The sequence below is a fragment of the Xiphias gladius genome, chromosome 14, assembly GCF_016859285.1.
Source record: "Xiphias gladius isolate SHS-SW01 ecotype Sanya breed wild chromosome 14, ASM1685928v1, whole genome shotgun sequence".
NCBI lineage: Eukaryota > Metazoa > Chordata > Actinopteri > Istiophoriformes > Xiphiidae > Xiphias > Xiphias gladius.
The window spans coordinates 25,800,783-25,817,961 of NC_053413.1; the positions used below are offsets into that span (position 1 = coordinate 25,800,783).

At 41.9% G+C, this 17,179-nt stretch overlaps 1 protein-coding gene across 6 annotated transcripts in view; it reads left to right on the plus strand.

Annotated features, from left to right (window-relative positions):
• vipr2 (vasoactive intestinal peptide receptor 2) overlaps positions 1 to 17,179 on the plus strand; it is a 67,449-nt gene that overhangs the window by 43,079 nt on the left and 7,191 nt on the right. For 2 of the 6 annotated variants that reach the window (XR_005708835.1, XR_005708834.1), the window contains exons 5-13: positions 2,901 to 2,998; positions 4,799 to 4,931; positions 6,712 to 6,862; positions 8,319 to 8,379; positions 10,539 to 10,608; positions 11,940 to 12,031; positions 13,506 to 13,635; positions 13,815 to 13,856; positions 14,863 to 15,352. Coding sequence is in view for 2 of the 6 variants with exons in the window: in XM_040144585.1 (XP_040000519.1) it covers positions 2,901 to 2,998; positions 4,799 to 4,931; positions 6,712 to 6,862; positions 8,319 to 8,379; positions 10,539 to 10,608; positions 11,940 to 12,031; positions 13,506 to 13,635; positions 13,815 to 13,856; positions 14,863 to 15,036 (951 nt within the window). In the remaining 4 variants the exon portion in view is untranslated. Of the gene's footprint in view, positions 1 to 2,900; positions 2,999 to 4,798; positions 4,932 to 6,711; positions 6,863 to 8,318; positions 8,380 to 10,538; positions 10,609 to 11,939; positions 12,032 to 13,505; positions 13,636 to 13,814; positions 13,857 to 14,862; positions 15,830 to 17,179 lie in introns of those variants that run through there. The other 4 variants (XR_005708836.1, XR_005708837.1, XM_040144585.1 and 1 more) reach the window with 4 other exon arrangements.

Consider the following 17,179-nt stretch of genomic DNA (forward strand, 5'->3'; position numbering starts at 1 on the left):
TTGTTTATGTTGTTGTGTGAATACACATGACCAATGGTGGACATTTTGCCTTCTTTCTAATAATTATGTATCTAATAATAATGTATTCATTCACCTGCTACATATGTGAAGTTTAACTGTATATTCATTTCATCTGAAATGTCGCGGTAGTAACATGAAAAAAAAAGGACAAATCGCATCAGAGGAGAAATTCTGCAGCCGGCAGGACTTTTCCTTCGTCCCTCAGTGTTTCCTTTTCGGAATCCGCTTTTATTTCTCTGAGTAAAAGGAGTTTGACTCGGTGGATTCGCGTTGACACAGTCACAGAGAGTCAGAGAGAGTAGAGTCCAGATGTTCTGTCGCGCAAAAGATTTGGAAAAAGAAAAAGTTCCTCTCATATTGTGAGTGAGACGAAACTTTAAGTGATTAAAAATAATAAATCAACTCCTTTCCTGCGTTTCTACAGTTTTCATGAAATATCTACAGTTGATTTGTGAAATATTTCATCCATCCCCGTGACCCAAATCAAATATGTGTGTGTAATTACAATCTGATGTTGCGGGACACTTTTCAGCCGTGCCGGCAGCGTGGCTGTCGGGATGGCAAGGTCAATGCCACCGACGCTTTATTCGGGCTCTTTGTAACGAGAGGTGTTTATACAAAGTCCTTCATAGCGAAAAGCAACGCTGCCTTTATGGGTTAAACGTTTGAGCCCTTGTGACAGTTTGACAGAAGCAAAAGCGAGATTTTCAGCCTGTTTTATCACATTTTTCAAACCTACATGGTGATGGTGACTTTGCATTTAAATAAAATAACAGCATGAATTTTAATACTATATTTATTAACATGGTTTGGGATATTTGATCACATCTGCCTGTCCCATGAAAACAGCCCCTCTGACCCTGCTGATATCTCATTGGTTTCCATTTTAAATGATCGCTCTCTGCTTTGTGAGCTGCCCCAGCGTTTAGTTTCAGCAGGAAGTTCAACGAATCACGGCAGAAAGATGCCGTGTTCACTGTGACGCCTCATTATGCAGCAAGATGATGTTTATGCTGACAGGATCCACCAGATTTTACAGATGCTTATCAAACGATTATTCTTGAAGCCTACGGCATAATGGTAAAAAAAAACAAAACAAAACTGAATTTGTGTTTTATGAGAAAAAAAAATCATTCTTGGTTGACACCATATTTTAAAACAAAGCATCGCACCTACTTAAAGGTGTTTCACCAACTTAAATTATATTATTTATCGTCAGATAGTCCAGATTTATGTAATAAGAGACGTCACTGGTGAGTAAATGTTTAGATCCTTGTGTCCTTGTCCTCACACGGAAGAAATCTCAATCATGAAATCGAGCGTCTGCTCTCCTGCGTTTTCGTGGGTTTTGGCCTGTTGCTGTTGCATAACTGCAGCTTCCTCCTGGTCACTGGTTTGGCTCATTTTGGGTCAGGAATGGCACCAATGAATTGCCCATTGTGTTGTCCCCCCATGTTACTACCTCCTCCTCTCAGTTCACTTCAGCTCAAATCAGTGAGCTTTACCGCCGATGAATTCAGCAAACGATGCCAGATCGGCACCCGTGAGCAATAACAATAACGGCCCTTTTAATCGTGACATAATGCTGATGAATTAAATGTAAAAGTCCAATAAGATCTTTTATTTCAACACTATAACAATTGCTCCCTTACTTGTTTGTCTCCCTCTTGGTCTCTCTATTTTTGCCACGAAGAGAAGTAGGAAGATTAGTTGTATGTGAACTCCGCTGCACAGAGACAAGCATCATCAGAGACCGAGAGCAGACCAGAAACGCATGCACACATCAACAGTGAGGGTGCAGACGAGGGGCCGCCAGTCTTGTGTTGTTTAACAGCTCTATTTCAGCTGAGCCGTTGTGTTATGGGTCAAAAAATATTACAGTCCATCATCTGGGGGCCATGAATGCCCACAGCTGATTTCATAGCATTCTGACCACTAGTTTCTGTCAGGTGATTTGTTTTCAGTAGTCCGTGCTCTCCTTGTGTCTATCAACAGACCGTAATCTGAAACTACCTGCACACGTTAACATTTAACACACAGCTTGTTTGAGGCACGTCAAGGTTAGCACGCCTTTGTATATCCGTACACACAGAGTATCTCCGTCCCAAACCCAAGCTGCTAATTTAAATCAAATTTTCCATGGCTGACAACCGTCACTGATATCGGCCAAAGCTGAAACCGTGTGGCGAGGCTGCGCTTTGAGCTAAATGCTAAACGTCTACATGCTAAGATGCTCATGATGGCAACGCTAACATGCTGATGTTGAGCAGGTATATTGTTTACCATGTTCACAATGTGAGTTTAGCATATTAGCATGCTAAAATATGCAAATTTGCATAGTACAAACTAAGTTTGATGGGAGCATGAATTGGTTTTACACATATTCAGACATAATCCAAAGTATTGGACAAATTGAAACTTTGACCCGATGGTGGAGCTAGATGAAAAGTGTAGGTTTCACCAAAGTGATTACAATTTATCCTGAGCGGAACATGAATGTTCGAGAAGCTGTCAAGATATTTCAGTTTGGACCAAAGTGGCTGGCTGGCTGGCTGGCTGGCTGGCAAAAAAGTCTGGAGGCAACAAGGAGAGATGTAATGAAAGTGATAAACCTAATAATACTAATATGAAGGGATGGAGGCAGCATCACCCCAATGACAAAACACAGCTGCTAGTCTGTCGCTAACACCCTGGGTGCTCCTCCTTAACTGACCTGAGCTGTGTATAGGCGAGGTAGCCTGTAACTGTTTCAGTAACTCAAGTCTGCGAGATATCTTCCCGTGGACCAAAGCACTGGACTGACAGACCAACTGCCCGAGAGACTGGCGCCGAAAAGAAGAATTAACCCAATAATCCTCTTCTCTCTGTGTCGCTTCCAGCTGGTCTTCTACGTGGTCGTGCAGATGTTGTACACTCTGGGTCACAGTCTGTCTCTGATCGCCCTGACCACGGGGAGCGCCATCCTCTGTCTGTTCCGGTGAGACCGCATCTTCCGATATTATCGCACCAGATAAAACGTCAGCGGCCCCTGTGGGGAAGCGGGGTCTTCACAATACATAACAGGAATAAAAAGTTTTTTAGAAAAAACAAAAAACATACCAGGTATCAGTAACAGAGGAAGACTGGCAGGTGTAAATATCACACTCGGTTTTTCTTTCCGGTGTTATTTTTATCTCCATGTGCTGACTGCCATGTCAGCAGAGTTTGAGGAAAAGCTTCCAGTTTAATTGGATTTTAAATGAACAAGCACTGCAATTAGACACATTTTCATTTCACAGCTCTATTAGTAATTGTCAATAGATGTGTGTGTGTGTGTGTGTGTGTGTAACTGCTTCTCAGTTTACGGGTAAATTGGATTTAGCTCCCTTCATTTCATTAATTTAAATTATGTTGATTGGAGCTCTTTTTTTTTTCTTTTTTCTTTTTTCTTTTTTTCCTTTTTTGCTGTTGGGATTAGTTTTTAAAAAGCCACGGGAGGTTTGACCAACAGCAGCGAAACGTTTGAACTTAATGTGGTAAATATGCATAAACCGCAAATCTGTGAAATCTTTTTTCTGAGGTATTTTAGCCGAGAGACATGAAAAAACTTTTGATGATAAATCTTCTTATATTTAAGCTCCTCTACACTGCTCGTATCAAAATTCTACGCACTGCATTCAGCTTTGCTAGTTTTAATTTAAAGACTTTAATGAGCCGGTGTTCTCCAACGTGAAGAAAAACCAGACGTCGTGTGATTTATAGTTTTTAGTTTTACAACTACAGCAGAAGTGATAGTGTTGTCCTTGGCTTTGACGGATGATTAAAGTAATTTAAACAGTAAATAGTATGTTTATTATGCACAGTTACAGCTTTTAATGTTGTGGCTGAACAGTGTGTATACAGTGTACAGTACATGCTTTTCATGACGCCATTTTCAGAGGCTTTCCACATCCTCACAAAAACAAAGCCTGAAACAGTGAATTCATGGTTTAAAGATCACTGACCCCTTAAACCCTGGGCTGTTTTAATTTTCCGCCCAAAAAAAAAACATACCAAAATTCAAACAGTAATAGCTGCACAACTGTCAGGCCAAAATGAACAACCCGGAGCTCTATGGATAAGGGACACTTGGGCGAATTTTGAAATATAATAAGTCTCTGAAATTTGGGTAAGAACACCAGTAACAGCCAGCAGAGGGGACAAAACTGTGTGTTGTGTAATTACGGGCTGGAATACAGTAGAGAAGGGTAAAGTGAGGGTTTCAGTCTTTTTTTTTTTTCACCAAATAAACATTAGTTTTTGATCCAAAAGCACAACTGAAATGTTGAATTTTGTCTCGGTGGATGTAAAACATTAGGTTCCTCTGGGCTTTACCGATTGTGTTGCTCATATAGGGATATGTTTGGCTAGAGAGGCGAGACAGTCTAGTTTCATATGATACCAAACATGTAGTTGTGGTCTGAGTGAAGACTTCCACAATCATGTTTAAAATGTGACTGCTGCTCACATGTCGAAAGGTGATTATTTTAGGACACTTAAATTCGAACGGCTACTTTACGCTACACGTGTTTGGTTCACATATTTTGGAGTACCGGGCCACGTTTTGATAACGGATTCGGGCCCGAACCTGGGACCAGTTGGGTTGAAAGGATTAATACTGGCACAGAAATATGTAAGGCACCGGCAAATTCAATCCTAAAAAAAAAAAGGAAAAGAGCGTTTTCACACTTGAAATGAAAGTGTGACAAAGCTGATCTCCCCCCACCTGTGTGTTGTGTATCTGTTAACGTCCGTGCAGGAAGCTCCACTGCACCAGGAACTACATCCACCTCAACCTCTTCTTCTCCTTCATCCTGAGAGCCGTGGCCGTGTTGGTGAAGGACGACATCCTCTTCAACCGAACCTCGCAGTGCTCCAACCAGCCGTCACTGGTGAGGTCACCACCTCTGTCCTCGCTGAGCCCAGCCGTGTCCTGAGGGGGAGGGGGGGGCGAGCGAGCTACACACTCGTGTGTTGACAGCACAGCTGTCACGGAGGGCAGGCAGCCCTAGTGTGAAGCTGAAACTGAAAATGTAGATTAGGTTTTGCAGAAATGAGACATCACATTTTTCTATTTACCTGAAATTGTTTTGCCAACGTTTCGTATCATTCAGCGTTCATCAACATGATAAAAACTGGCGAGCCATCTACTGCGACGGTTAAGTCGATGATATCAGAATCTCGTTCAGTTAGACTGGCTGCGTGTTGTCTAATTTTTAAGGAGAACGGGGAAACTCCCCTTCAGCCACAGACTGTGTCGTGTATTGTGATTGGCACCGCACAATTCTCTTTATAACCGGCGCCAGTACGTCCTTCGATATCATCAGCGTTTAAAGCCAAAAATCAGTGAAATGAGCATCCGCGGGCCGGTAATGTGGATCTGAAAGTTGGCAAAGGATAGTAGCTGTCGTCGAGTGGGACTCTCAGCAGTTGCTACAGCTCAAACTCCCCGTGAGCCTACGGACTTTTCAGATTCACCTCTTAAGCCACCAAGGGGCCGATAGGGCTTCGCCTTTTTAAAAACATCAGGCCTGCACGAATAAGAACTCGCACACAATTTTTCCATCATTGATTCGGACGCCCATCACATAATCTTGAACTACGCTGTTGACTTGACACAGCCTCCGCTGCCTGATTTGAGACAAGCCAACAGGTGACTTCAGATGTGTTGCGATGGTAATGTTACAGCAGGGCAGTTGCATTTTACAAGTCCAACAAGCAAAAATTAAAAGGAAAAAATGGCTATGGATCAAATATTTAATTTAATATTTCGGTTTTTCGAAAACAGTGAGAATTCCAAATAAAAACTTGCAGCCCCAGTGGTAAGTAAAAAGTAAAAAACTAATTTTATCTGAAGAAAATACCGTGTAAAAATTAACCAAATAATGACTTGAGTTTGGAAAGAGCGAGTACACAAGTCACTGTGGTTTAGCGGTTAAGACGCCAACCATGTGAACCACAACTTCCGCGGCTCAAGTCCGGCCGGGGACCTTTTGTTGCGTCTCTCTCCTTCCGTTTCCTCTAATTTCTCTCCCATCTAATAAAGACATAAAAACACCCCCTAAAAAAGCAGTAGACAAGACTACGAATCTCAACGAGCAACCTTCAGTATTTGACACACTGAAACTTCTGATGCTCTAAACCACTGATATGTGATCCCTTCTTATTTAACGTTCCTCCTCTTGCCCTCGCTGTATCTTGGAGCGGGTGCGTCTCGGTAATAACTTCCGGGAACACCGAACACAGGGCTCTCTGACCTCTATGCTCCCGTCTCCTCGCTGCTCGCTGGTGGTGTCGTGATCTACGAAGTAGAGCTTGTCCCCCCGGTGAACCGACCGATTGTCCCCAGTGGAAGAGTGGCATAGCGCACCCACGTATCAGTCAATAATTAGCATTACTGCCTGATTAACCCACCGTGTCTCTGCGGACATGGGAGTCTGATCCAACACTGCGGTCATATACGGCTCTGCGGACAAACAACAAGGTGTCCAGAAAGGGACTTCAAGGTTAATTCCGTGTCGCTGATAAAGCTGTTACAGAATTGCTGATAGTTTTGTGACATCTAACATTTGAGCTTTCGGGGTTTAGATACAGAGTCCATAACCCAGTCATAGCTTTGACCTTCAGGTACTCTCCTGATGTGCATTCGTGCCCTTGGTGTGTATTTTTCAGGTGGGATGTAAAGCCAGCCTGGTGTTTTTCCAGTACTTCATCATGGCCAACTTCTTCTGGCTGCTGGTGGAGGGTCTGTACCTCCACACTCTGCTCGTCGTCATCTTCTCTGAGAACAGGCACTTTATCGTCTACATGTTCATCGGCTGGGGTAGGTAACCAAAGATTACTGAATCAAATGGCTGCATTTTGTTTTTTAGCCTTTTTTAGATTACAGTTTTGGTTTTATGGCCCACTAAGGTAGGGATCCGTTTCAGAGTCTCCAGCAGCAGACGGCTGTTTTGAGCAGAACAGCTCTGTGCACTGCCTGCACTTAAACAAACCAAGGCCTGTATGTATCAAACTGCTAAAAGTAAAATTTTTGACAAAAAATCACTTTTTTTCACTTTTGCTCACGTACTGAAGCATAAAAACTGTTTTGTCAAACTTCTGTTGACTTAAAAAGTCTCTTAAATGTCATGGAGCGGCAGAGGTCTGTTAGGTTGGTTCAGTGACTGCAGTACAGAGACAGAGCCGACACTATTATTATTATTATCATCATCATTAATAATACTAATGATAATATTATAAGTTTTTAAAACGTATAATTATATACATTCTTGCAGAATGACTCACCCCAGAATAAACTAAGGATTTTTTTTAAGAGTGTATGGCAGATGTAGGTTCAATCTATTTCTCTGATTGGCTAACTCCTTCTGTGATCAGTCATGTGATCCCTTGAGAGCTGATCTTAAAAGTGCCTTTTCAACTCGGCCGTAGGAAGGAGGGAGCCGCTTGGCAAAAGCGTGTTACCGCTCAGACTCGGCGAAGGACGTGGCGAAGAACATTTCCGCTCCTAAGTCGCTACTCTAGAGACTTCTGTGGGGTCATTCTTGCAAGTTTGACAAATACAGGCCCAGAGCTAAAAGGAGAATAAATGTTGGACTTGACCTGAATTTGTCAGGTGGACACAACCACCACTCCAAATAAATGATAATGTCGCTCCGTGTTTGTTGCTTTTGACGCTGACATTTTCAAAATAAATGTAATAAAAATAAGAGTGTCATGTCATTCATCAGAAACATCGATCCACTAAATCATGTCCTTTCTCAAACCCTTTGCCAATTAAAAAAATGAAAAATTTCTGGAGCTGTTTGCCTTGGGTGTATTATACAAACTTAGTTACACATTTCTCTAAAACCATGATTTAGTGTCCAATAGTGTTATCTTAATATTTTAATACTGTACTATATGAATACAGATACTGTGTGTGTAATCGTTGCATTCATGTTATGAGGTCGCAGATTGGTGTTAAAAGTAACATTCCCATCTCATGCATCTAACGCTGCCGGAACAAGTGTGCTAACTGTAATTCAGTACATTTATATAAATACTTTCTTATCCTTATTAAATTCTTATTTAGCATTTATGTAATCTATAAACATATTCATTTAAATTAAATACAAAATTTAAAATAATCATGATAAATAGTGGTAGAATAAAGATTAAAAATAAAGAATAAAACACGTTTTTCTTTTTAAATTAAGGCTGGTATAGTCTCAGATCTAAACACTAGATAATGTTTTTAATCTGCATTTAATCGATGTTTTCCTCCTGGCTGTTCACAGGAATTCCCACTCTGTTCGTCTTTGCGTGGGTGATGACGAGGATTTATCTGGAAGACACCGGGTGAGTGCCGCCAGCAGCCAACCGCTCATCAACGTGAAAACGCGATTCGGATTCGGTATTTGTGCACATCATAAAGTCCCCCAAAGACACGTTGCACGGATTAAGTTGTATCACAGAAATCTGCACGTGTTGTCCGACATCTTAATAATTTTTTTTAATAATTTTTTTTTTAAGTGAGAGTAAGCCATTCCTTCTGTGGAATTATTTATTTTCTCTTTTATTATATGAAAGGAGACGGGGAGTATCAGTCACGCTAGGGAGTGGCACACGCTGGTATCCAACAGGGACTGCATCAGTTATTTCTTTAAGTCCACAAATGACATTTTATTGATTAGATTCCGTCAGCGGATAGCTAGGGGAGAATGTGGCTTGGTTTCCAGTAATAATGAGACAACTATCCCACACGTCACTGAGCCCTTTACTGGATGATTCAGCTGGTGGGATTTGCATCGAGTCGTCGTCATGTAAGCCTGGTGCCGCGGATCCAGTTCAGCCTCTCTGGCACATTAATACGGCCGAAACTGCAGCTTCTTGTTGGCCGAGTCGCACTGGGTGGGACGTTTTCCAAAAGTGACTATGTGAAACAACTCTGCAACAACAATTACAGAGCAGCAGTCTGATAACAAAGGATAGCAATTACACAGCTCCGAAGTGTGAGGAAACTGTGTGGATAATGATAATGAAACATGACCATGAAAGTTCATTCTTGACCTTGTGGATAGTAGTTTGGCAAAAAGATCTTAACACAAAGTCCACTAAATTGCTTTTTCAGGAACTTTTAACCAGTGACCCAATGACATCTGCTGATTTAAATGCAATGGAAAGCTCCGGAAAAAGCTAGACCTTGAGTCATTATATTTAATGTGACTTAGCCCCAGAGAGGTCAGACCAGACCTGGCTGGTGGCGGGGTGAGCTGTTTAAGGTTAAGCTGGGTTTAAGGGGATTATCAGACGCCAAAACACTGCACAATGGTTTTTCTACTACTGACAAATCAAAGTGACAGGTATTTTATCTTGCAAGGTAAACAGTAGAAACGCAGCGTTAACATTAGAAAGTAACCGACTAGGAATGTGGGCTCGAATGTATTGGATTGGCCAATGCAGCATCTTGTTTGGAATTTGATCCTGGTTAAACTTTTTCGCCAACTATAAATATTCCACCTGGACCCTGGACGCCTCCTGTTTTCCAGGCATGTCCAACTAGGAGAACACCCAGGGGCAGACACAGAACATCCAAGAAGGGTACACATATCCCAACAGCCCTGGTAATACCTCGGGATCCTCCAGGAAGAGCTGGAGGACATGGCTGAGGAGAGATGGACCCCTGGGCTACCTGACTTAGCCTTTGGCCACTGCAGCCCGGTCATGGATACGTGGCCAAAAAAAGGATGGATGGATTTGTGACTTGACTTACACTTGCCTTGAAAGTAGAGATGGTTGGGTGATACCAAAGCTCTGAAGCTTGTTTCATTCCCGCGACGCGCACTGTTTCAATACACTGAGTTGGAGCTTGTGTCAAATGAAGGATATCGTGCGACTTATGACGTAGAAAGCTTCAAACGTCACCGGTGCTTCAGAGGGCACTTCGTTCAGTGTTTTCGGTTTTTAAAGGTTGGCAGCTAAACTATGTGAAAGACACATTAGTGGGATGAGAGAAGAGGAGAATCATTGAGAAATATGGTGATTTACAATAGGAAGATGTCATAAGTCTGAACATTTCCACCTGATACCAAGTAATAATGTAAAGTAACAGGCTAATTGAAATGTTACATAAATATCCACCATGAAGTTAAAATGCATTGGCCCACAGTGACACTTGGCCACGTGTTGCGGTGATTCGACCACCAGGTGTCGCTTCGCTTGCTTTGTGTGAGGCAGCGAAGCGTCAATTGTTTTTCAGCACAAAAAAAGCCCCCAAGGTTTCATAGGGCTTCGTCCATCCACCAAAAACCGAAGGACATAAGATTTTTCTTTAGGAGCAAATAATAAATAAAAAAAAGATTCAGATTTTCAAACTCATTTTTCACATTAAGCTTTAAGGTCTGGAAAACATCTGCTTAAAATGTGTTGAGTCGGTAGCAGCCTGGCACTCCCTCTGCTTTGTAACCACCCCTTGTACACTATAATAGTTACATTGTGGTCATTTATGGCGCCCTCAGATGCTGGGAGACGAACGACAACCCCATACCCAACTTGGTGATCAACGGACCAATCGGATTCTCCATTATGGTAGGTTGAGGTTCATTAAACCTGCTTTTGTCAGCGGGTGTTTTATATGCCTGTTGGTTCAAAAAGCATTCAAGTGCCTCCAAATGGAAAAGTGGTTGATGATACAAAGGATACAGGTGTTGTTGGGCCAAGTGTAATTCATTTTACAACATAAAGCCAAAAGCAAATCCCGCGGGCAGATAATATTGACATTAAACTTTTGATTTCCTGAGATCTCATTTAATTGCTTTGTGTTCCTTTATTGATTTGTGTTATTGTAGCTGTCATCCTTTGATATCTCTTTGTCTTGTCTTATTTCTTCACTTTCTATGGAGAATAATCATGTAAAGTGCATTCAGTTGAGTTCAGCAGTTTAGAAAACATCACCGCAGCATCAAATTCGACAGCGCTGAGTTGTACACACAACCTTCCATACATGGGCAGTTTCGAAGTCACTAAATTCTGTTTCCAATATTTCTATCTGCGTGTGAAGGAACAATATGTTCAAAGAAGATACAAATGCAGTGAAAAATATATTTGATTTTATGTAAACTTTTGAGCCTCTCGGTTTAAAAGCTTTTAAAACCCTAATCGGTTGTTTTGTTTAACGAATCTACAGGCATCAGTGAGCATTCTTTTGAGCACCACTAACGGCGACATAACGTGTTGGCACCCATGTCTCAAGGTATTAACTTAACAAGAATTTTTCCTGCAGTGTGTATCCCCGGTCTCCCGCTGAGTTTCATAAGCTGTTTCAACCTCGAACGGTCTCAGCGGGGGGGGGGTTACCCTTAAAAGCAGTTGAAGGTCTTTATGTGATAAGTAAACTTATTTACGCTGCTGCCAGGCATGTAAATGAAATTTAATGTGAAGCACACGAGGTGATTAAAGTTCAAAAGACTACACATCCAAAAAGTAACTACACACAGTTTGTCATTTGGCATCTTTGCTCAGGTTCCAGGCGACTTTCTCTACAGCTGAACGCTCGTTTTAGCGGCTCGACCACCGAACCTTCTCTCGGTCCTCTCCTCCTTTCCAAAAATTCACGTCCAGCCACAGCAATGTGTGTCATTTTCAGAGACAGCAGTGGCATGTTTAACACTTTATATTCATGCTATCTTTGTAACAATTGGTCCCTCATTTCCCACAGAAGTAGGCAAAAGCTGGGGCTTCATTGCACATGGCACTTGTTTCATGCTGTTTTCGAGACGGTTTGTTTTTCTGTCGCAACTTTCCACTCAGTGTTTTCGATTCGTGGGAAAATGTCCAACACGGCAAAATAAAATCGCCCTTATGGGTTTTCGGAGGCTCGGTTGTTGTGATAACTCACTTATCTCCTTCCTGTCCCCAAGGTGAACTTCATCCTGTTCATCAGCATCATCCGGATCTTGGTTCAGAAGCTGAGGTGTCCCGACGTGGGCGGCAACGACCAATCGCAATACAGGTATCTCGCGTGAGGCGAGGATCCGATGCTGTCTAAACAGCGTGAACATCAAAAAAAACTACACAGAGATGGAAGCCTCTCGGATGTGCACTACAAACCGGTTTTTTTGGGGGGGGTTTTTTCAGCATGGATCCTAAGAAAAGTGAAAAAGTGAAAAGTTGACAGATTGTGTCACAATTTGTGTGTTAATAAGCAAACGCCACATCTGCTCAGTCAGTGTACGTTGCTGCAGTCAGGTAAATGTCTCAAAATATAAAAACCAGATAATCTGAGATGCCCAGAACATTTTTTTTTTTTTTTTTTTAAATCCCCTCCGTGTTTGCTGTCTGGAGAGATAAGAGTGATGCTAAAGCTCATTTAACAAGACTTTTCATGATGCAGCCTTTACGAAATGGAGAGTGGGGGGGGGGGTTAAACCTTTATGCCTCTATAGAGCAGCACATTTTTGCACAATTCAGTTTCTATTTGAGTCTTTGCGCAGTCAGAGGCGGTGTGTTTAATCTTCAGGCAGTGTTACCCTCCGCTGAGAGCTGAGCTGTGCCGAGTTGTCAGGTATTCTCGTGTCTTGCAGCCGCAGAGAAACGAGATTCGGAGGCGAGAGGTGATGGAAAGCCTGGATAAGCTCCGTTTTTTGGGGTTTTTTTTTTTTTTTTTCACACCGCAGAATCACCCGTTAGTGTAAGTGAAGATTCAGTGTTGCTGTAGTGTAGTTCAGTGTGGGTCTGGGCTGAGTCGACAGCTGGAGAGTGATACTGAGAGGGAGGATTTTACCACCTTGGGAGTTGTAGTGGTAACACAGCACTAGACAAATGCATTCGGTTTTCCAAAACCCACTTTTCCCGCAGACATGTAGATAGTTTCAGTTTCATTTGCCCTCATATGTGATTATGAGATGGAAAAATATTCATCCCAAAATCTGCTGCACAATAAAAAAGAATTTCAACCTGTTTCCCAAGTTGCGGCTGTTTCCTGTCCAGGTAGCTGGTGGGCGGCCATCTTTGTTTTGAATCGGAAACAAAAACGCAACTTGGGTAAGTTTTTGGGTGTTTTTTTTTATCCTCCAGTGGACAGAATATTTTTTCATCCAGATTGTTAGAAGAGTCTTAAAAACTCCTTACTGGGGTTTTTTCGTGGCTTGTAACCACATCTTTAGATCTTCATTAGCAGATGGAGTTTGACATATGGAGTTAGTAGAGCACAGACTAGTAACTGGACCTCGAGTTAAAATCATTTTGTAAAACAACCTTTGTCAAGGTCAAGAATCAACTTTCAAGCTCAGCCTCCTTTTTTTTGTCTCGGGGCCAGAGACCATCTTCATGACCTGACAGCACTGAAGTCACATGGGAGTGTGTCCGGTGCATTTGTTATTTGGGTGAACTGACCCATTACAATAAATACAATGAATCAACACTATATACTCAAACAAACACTCCATCTGTTACAGTTAAAGGGTTCGTTTGTGTCTATCTCTCAGGAGGTTGGCCAAATCCACTCTCCTGCTGATCCCTCTGTTTGGGATCCACTACGTGGTCTTCGTCTCTCTCAGCGAATCCATCGCAGAAGATTATAAAATATTTTTTGACCTGGCACTCGGATCCTTCCAGGTGCTGTATTATTAATCCCTTCAGCCACACTCATATTACCACATGTTATTATCATTGTCCTTAATGACTGTAAGTGCTTGTGTTAACGTTCATGCTGTGAGTTTGAGACTAAATTGTTGAATCACTCCCGATGTTCGTCGTTTTTTAAGACAACTCTAATTTAAGTTTTTTTTCCCCAGGGTCTGGTGGTGGCCATCCTGTACTGTTTCCTAAACAGTGAGGTAAGTGATCACTTTATCATATGGCACAATACAGTGTATGGAATTAAATCATTTTAGCTCAAACAGTCGAGCGGGACTGAGTGTCGCACTTCCAATCCACATCCATTTGTACAAATCATAATTTCCTTATTTGTAATTTGATTTTAGAGAAGCAGAAATAATAAATATCCCCACGAATGTGTCTGCACTCGGCTGATAACATGATCATTTAAAAATGCACAGCTTGATTTCAATGTAGTCTTCGGTGGGAACATTTGATAAGCGGTAAATTATATTGGCAATATTTGTGAGTGTGTCCTAATTTCATCATTATGACTTTTTTCAATATTTTGAATTATATGGTACAAATATCCATGAAAGCAGTGGCAACAAAGCAGACTACAACAGACCATGGTCAGATTTAAAAATAGAAAGTGCTCACTCGTATTTGCGTTGACTACAAAAGTGTCTGGGAACTTTATGCTCCCATCATCAAAAAACAGTTAATAAAACTCATTAACCTCAAAACAAGTAAAAACAGGAAGGCACCACATGAGCCAAAAATTCACGTTGCTGTTATGTCTGAGTTTCTGTAGGCGATCCTGCTCTCTTCATCTGTTTAGGCTTGGTGGGTAAAATCTCCCATGCCTACCATTAACTTTCTACTTACTTGCCTCCTGTTTCCTCCAGACAAAGCAGAAACATGAAATGCATCAGCGGCTGCTAAGGGAGTTTGAAAATGTTCCCCACTAATAATTTGACTCACTGTTTCATAACGAGTTGATAGACTGCGATGCCAAAAGTTTTTCTGGCCGACGCCATCATTTCAAATATTTCAAAATTGTCAGAGAATCATGGAGTCTAGACTTAGAGTCATTTTCAGCACAGTTGCTGATAAACGTGGATCCGCGCATCAGAGAGACGTTTCCCCATTAACAGCTAAAGTTTGATTCACTGTTGTATCTGTTTATAACATTTAGGTTAAAAAAAACTAAACTACAATTTCTTTATTTACTTGCTCTTGCAGGTTCAAGGCGAGCTGAAGAGAAAGTGGCGGAGCATGTGTCTGAACTGCCGCCTGAGCAGAGATCACCACTTCAACAGCGCCTTCGCCTCCAGGAACAGCTCGGAGCACATGGTGCAGTTTCAACGCAACTCCCGCACCCAGTCCATCCTGCAGTCGGAGACCACAGTGCTGTGAGGACTAGGGGAGGATCCTGGAGACGGTCTCCAGGTTGGCCGGAAGTTGGAATAGTTTTACAAAACGATTTTAGCATTGCAACCTGAGGTGAAGTGCCACACGGGTAGAAACGTTTGAGTGAAGATTTTGGTTTTAGCTTTACAGATCTAGTGGGCCTAAAGTGGTTCTGATCTGCCCTATGAGGGTGTGCTAATGTTTGCTGCCGACACACAGCCATTTGCATTCTGTGTTTTATGTCACGTTAGCTGTGTGAGCCGAGAAAGAACGGGACTTGTTGGCGATCTTTGAATGAATCTACTTCTCCTCGACGAGTGAGGTATGAGATGTAGATACTTTGACTTGTATGTGTTACACGTTCAGTATTTATAAAAAATATATATATCTGTCAGCGAAACAGTGCCGTACTTTTCTTCAGGGTTAGAAGAGCTGTCGGCAAATTGGACTGAGTTTGCCAAAAACGCAAGATCTTTTTGTCCCTTACTCCCACTCTTACGAGATTACTGTATCTAGTACACGAACGTACGTACGCATAAACCTGTTTCATGAACAGGGTACAGTGGACACCGCTTATGGTGATCACGTCTGTCTGGGTCAAATTGATCACTATAAAGTGATGATTATTATAACGGGTTTTTTTTTCCTTTTTCTTTATTTTTCATGCAGATAATCGTCCAACTGACATTTGTATATTTATTACATCAATATAATGAAACTATTTACCAATTTAAAGGTAAAATAACATAAACTTCACCGTGGCTAATCTCCTGCTCCGAACCCAGTCTGAACCGCAGTCAGTCCGCTCTCTCACGCTGCTGTGAGAGAGCGGGGACGACGATTATGCACTGTAAAAGTCCCAAAACCCGAGCAAAGCAGAAACGATGGCCCAAAACAACTCGCTGAGCCACGGCGGTGTGAGTAGAGGAGGATATCACGTTGCGCACGAGCCACACACACACACACACACACACACGCAAACGCAAACTCACACATGGTCCAGTTATGTTTGGGGGGGCAGGCAGGAACAGGCGTCACACACTGTGGCAGTACAAAAACCTTGTACAAATAAGTCAGAATACGGCCTAAGCATATCACAGCAGCAGTAGTAGGCTACAACAGTTTTAAATTCTTTTTGCCATATGTTGTCATGTGTGAAATGACCCAAAATGAACACTGTAAGCGGACTACTTGATCACTATGAGCAAATTACTTAAACAGCATTTGTATAGGAATCCTTCTGTCCCAAGCTTTTTGATCCATATAAGCGGTCGATCCCTGTAGCCGCGATCACCATAAGCGCTTTCCACTGTATTTAAAATAAACATATATCTCTCGTAAGTGACTCGCAAGTGAAATATAAGGCCATAGAAACAGACCGTGTGAGTTAATGGAAGTTAAAAAAAAATTAAGAGAGAAGAACATGGTAAGAGGAAAATCTTGCGTTACTGTTGTGTAAGTAAACTGGTTAGCATTTTATTAGCCATATTATCCTACAACATAACATAAGCCATGTAAATTAATGAAGCGAAAGAGACTCCCTTCCCAAGAGAAACAACAGCATGAGTGGTTTCAGAAAATGCAGACAGAGGTGGTCAAGGATGGACAGATGGGACAACAAAATGTCTGACTTGAACATGGGAGACTGCTGTTTGTTTTGGTTTCTTTAAACCGTGACTGTGGTCGTTTCCTAACTCTAACCAAGTATTGTCATGCCTAAACCTCACCAAAGCTTAATCATTGCAGTGTAAAATGAAGAAAGCCGTTGTATTTTTGAAACAGTGACCTTTAACTGTTTTGGAAAGCACTCGCAGATAATGTTGTCCTAAAAAAAGCGGCGCCAGATCAGAAGACAAATTCTGTGTCGTTCCTGAGGGCAAGAAAAGTAATTTGTCGTTTAATTTGTAGGACCCGTTGAGGCAAAAAGGTCGGGTGGGTAACTTGTACTTTTAAAGACTGTTTCTCCACCAACAAGGTTCCACTCAGCCAGGCAGCGTAAGCAGCAGCTTCCCAAGAAGTCTGTATACTTGTGTGTTTGGTGAACCGAGTTAATGGTCTTCAAACCATGTTATGTGAAGGTCAAAATTTTAATTCCATCTCGAATCAGCAATGTTTTTTTCCTACAAGTATGCAGAATACTTTAGTGACC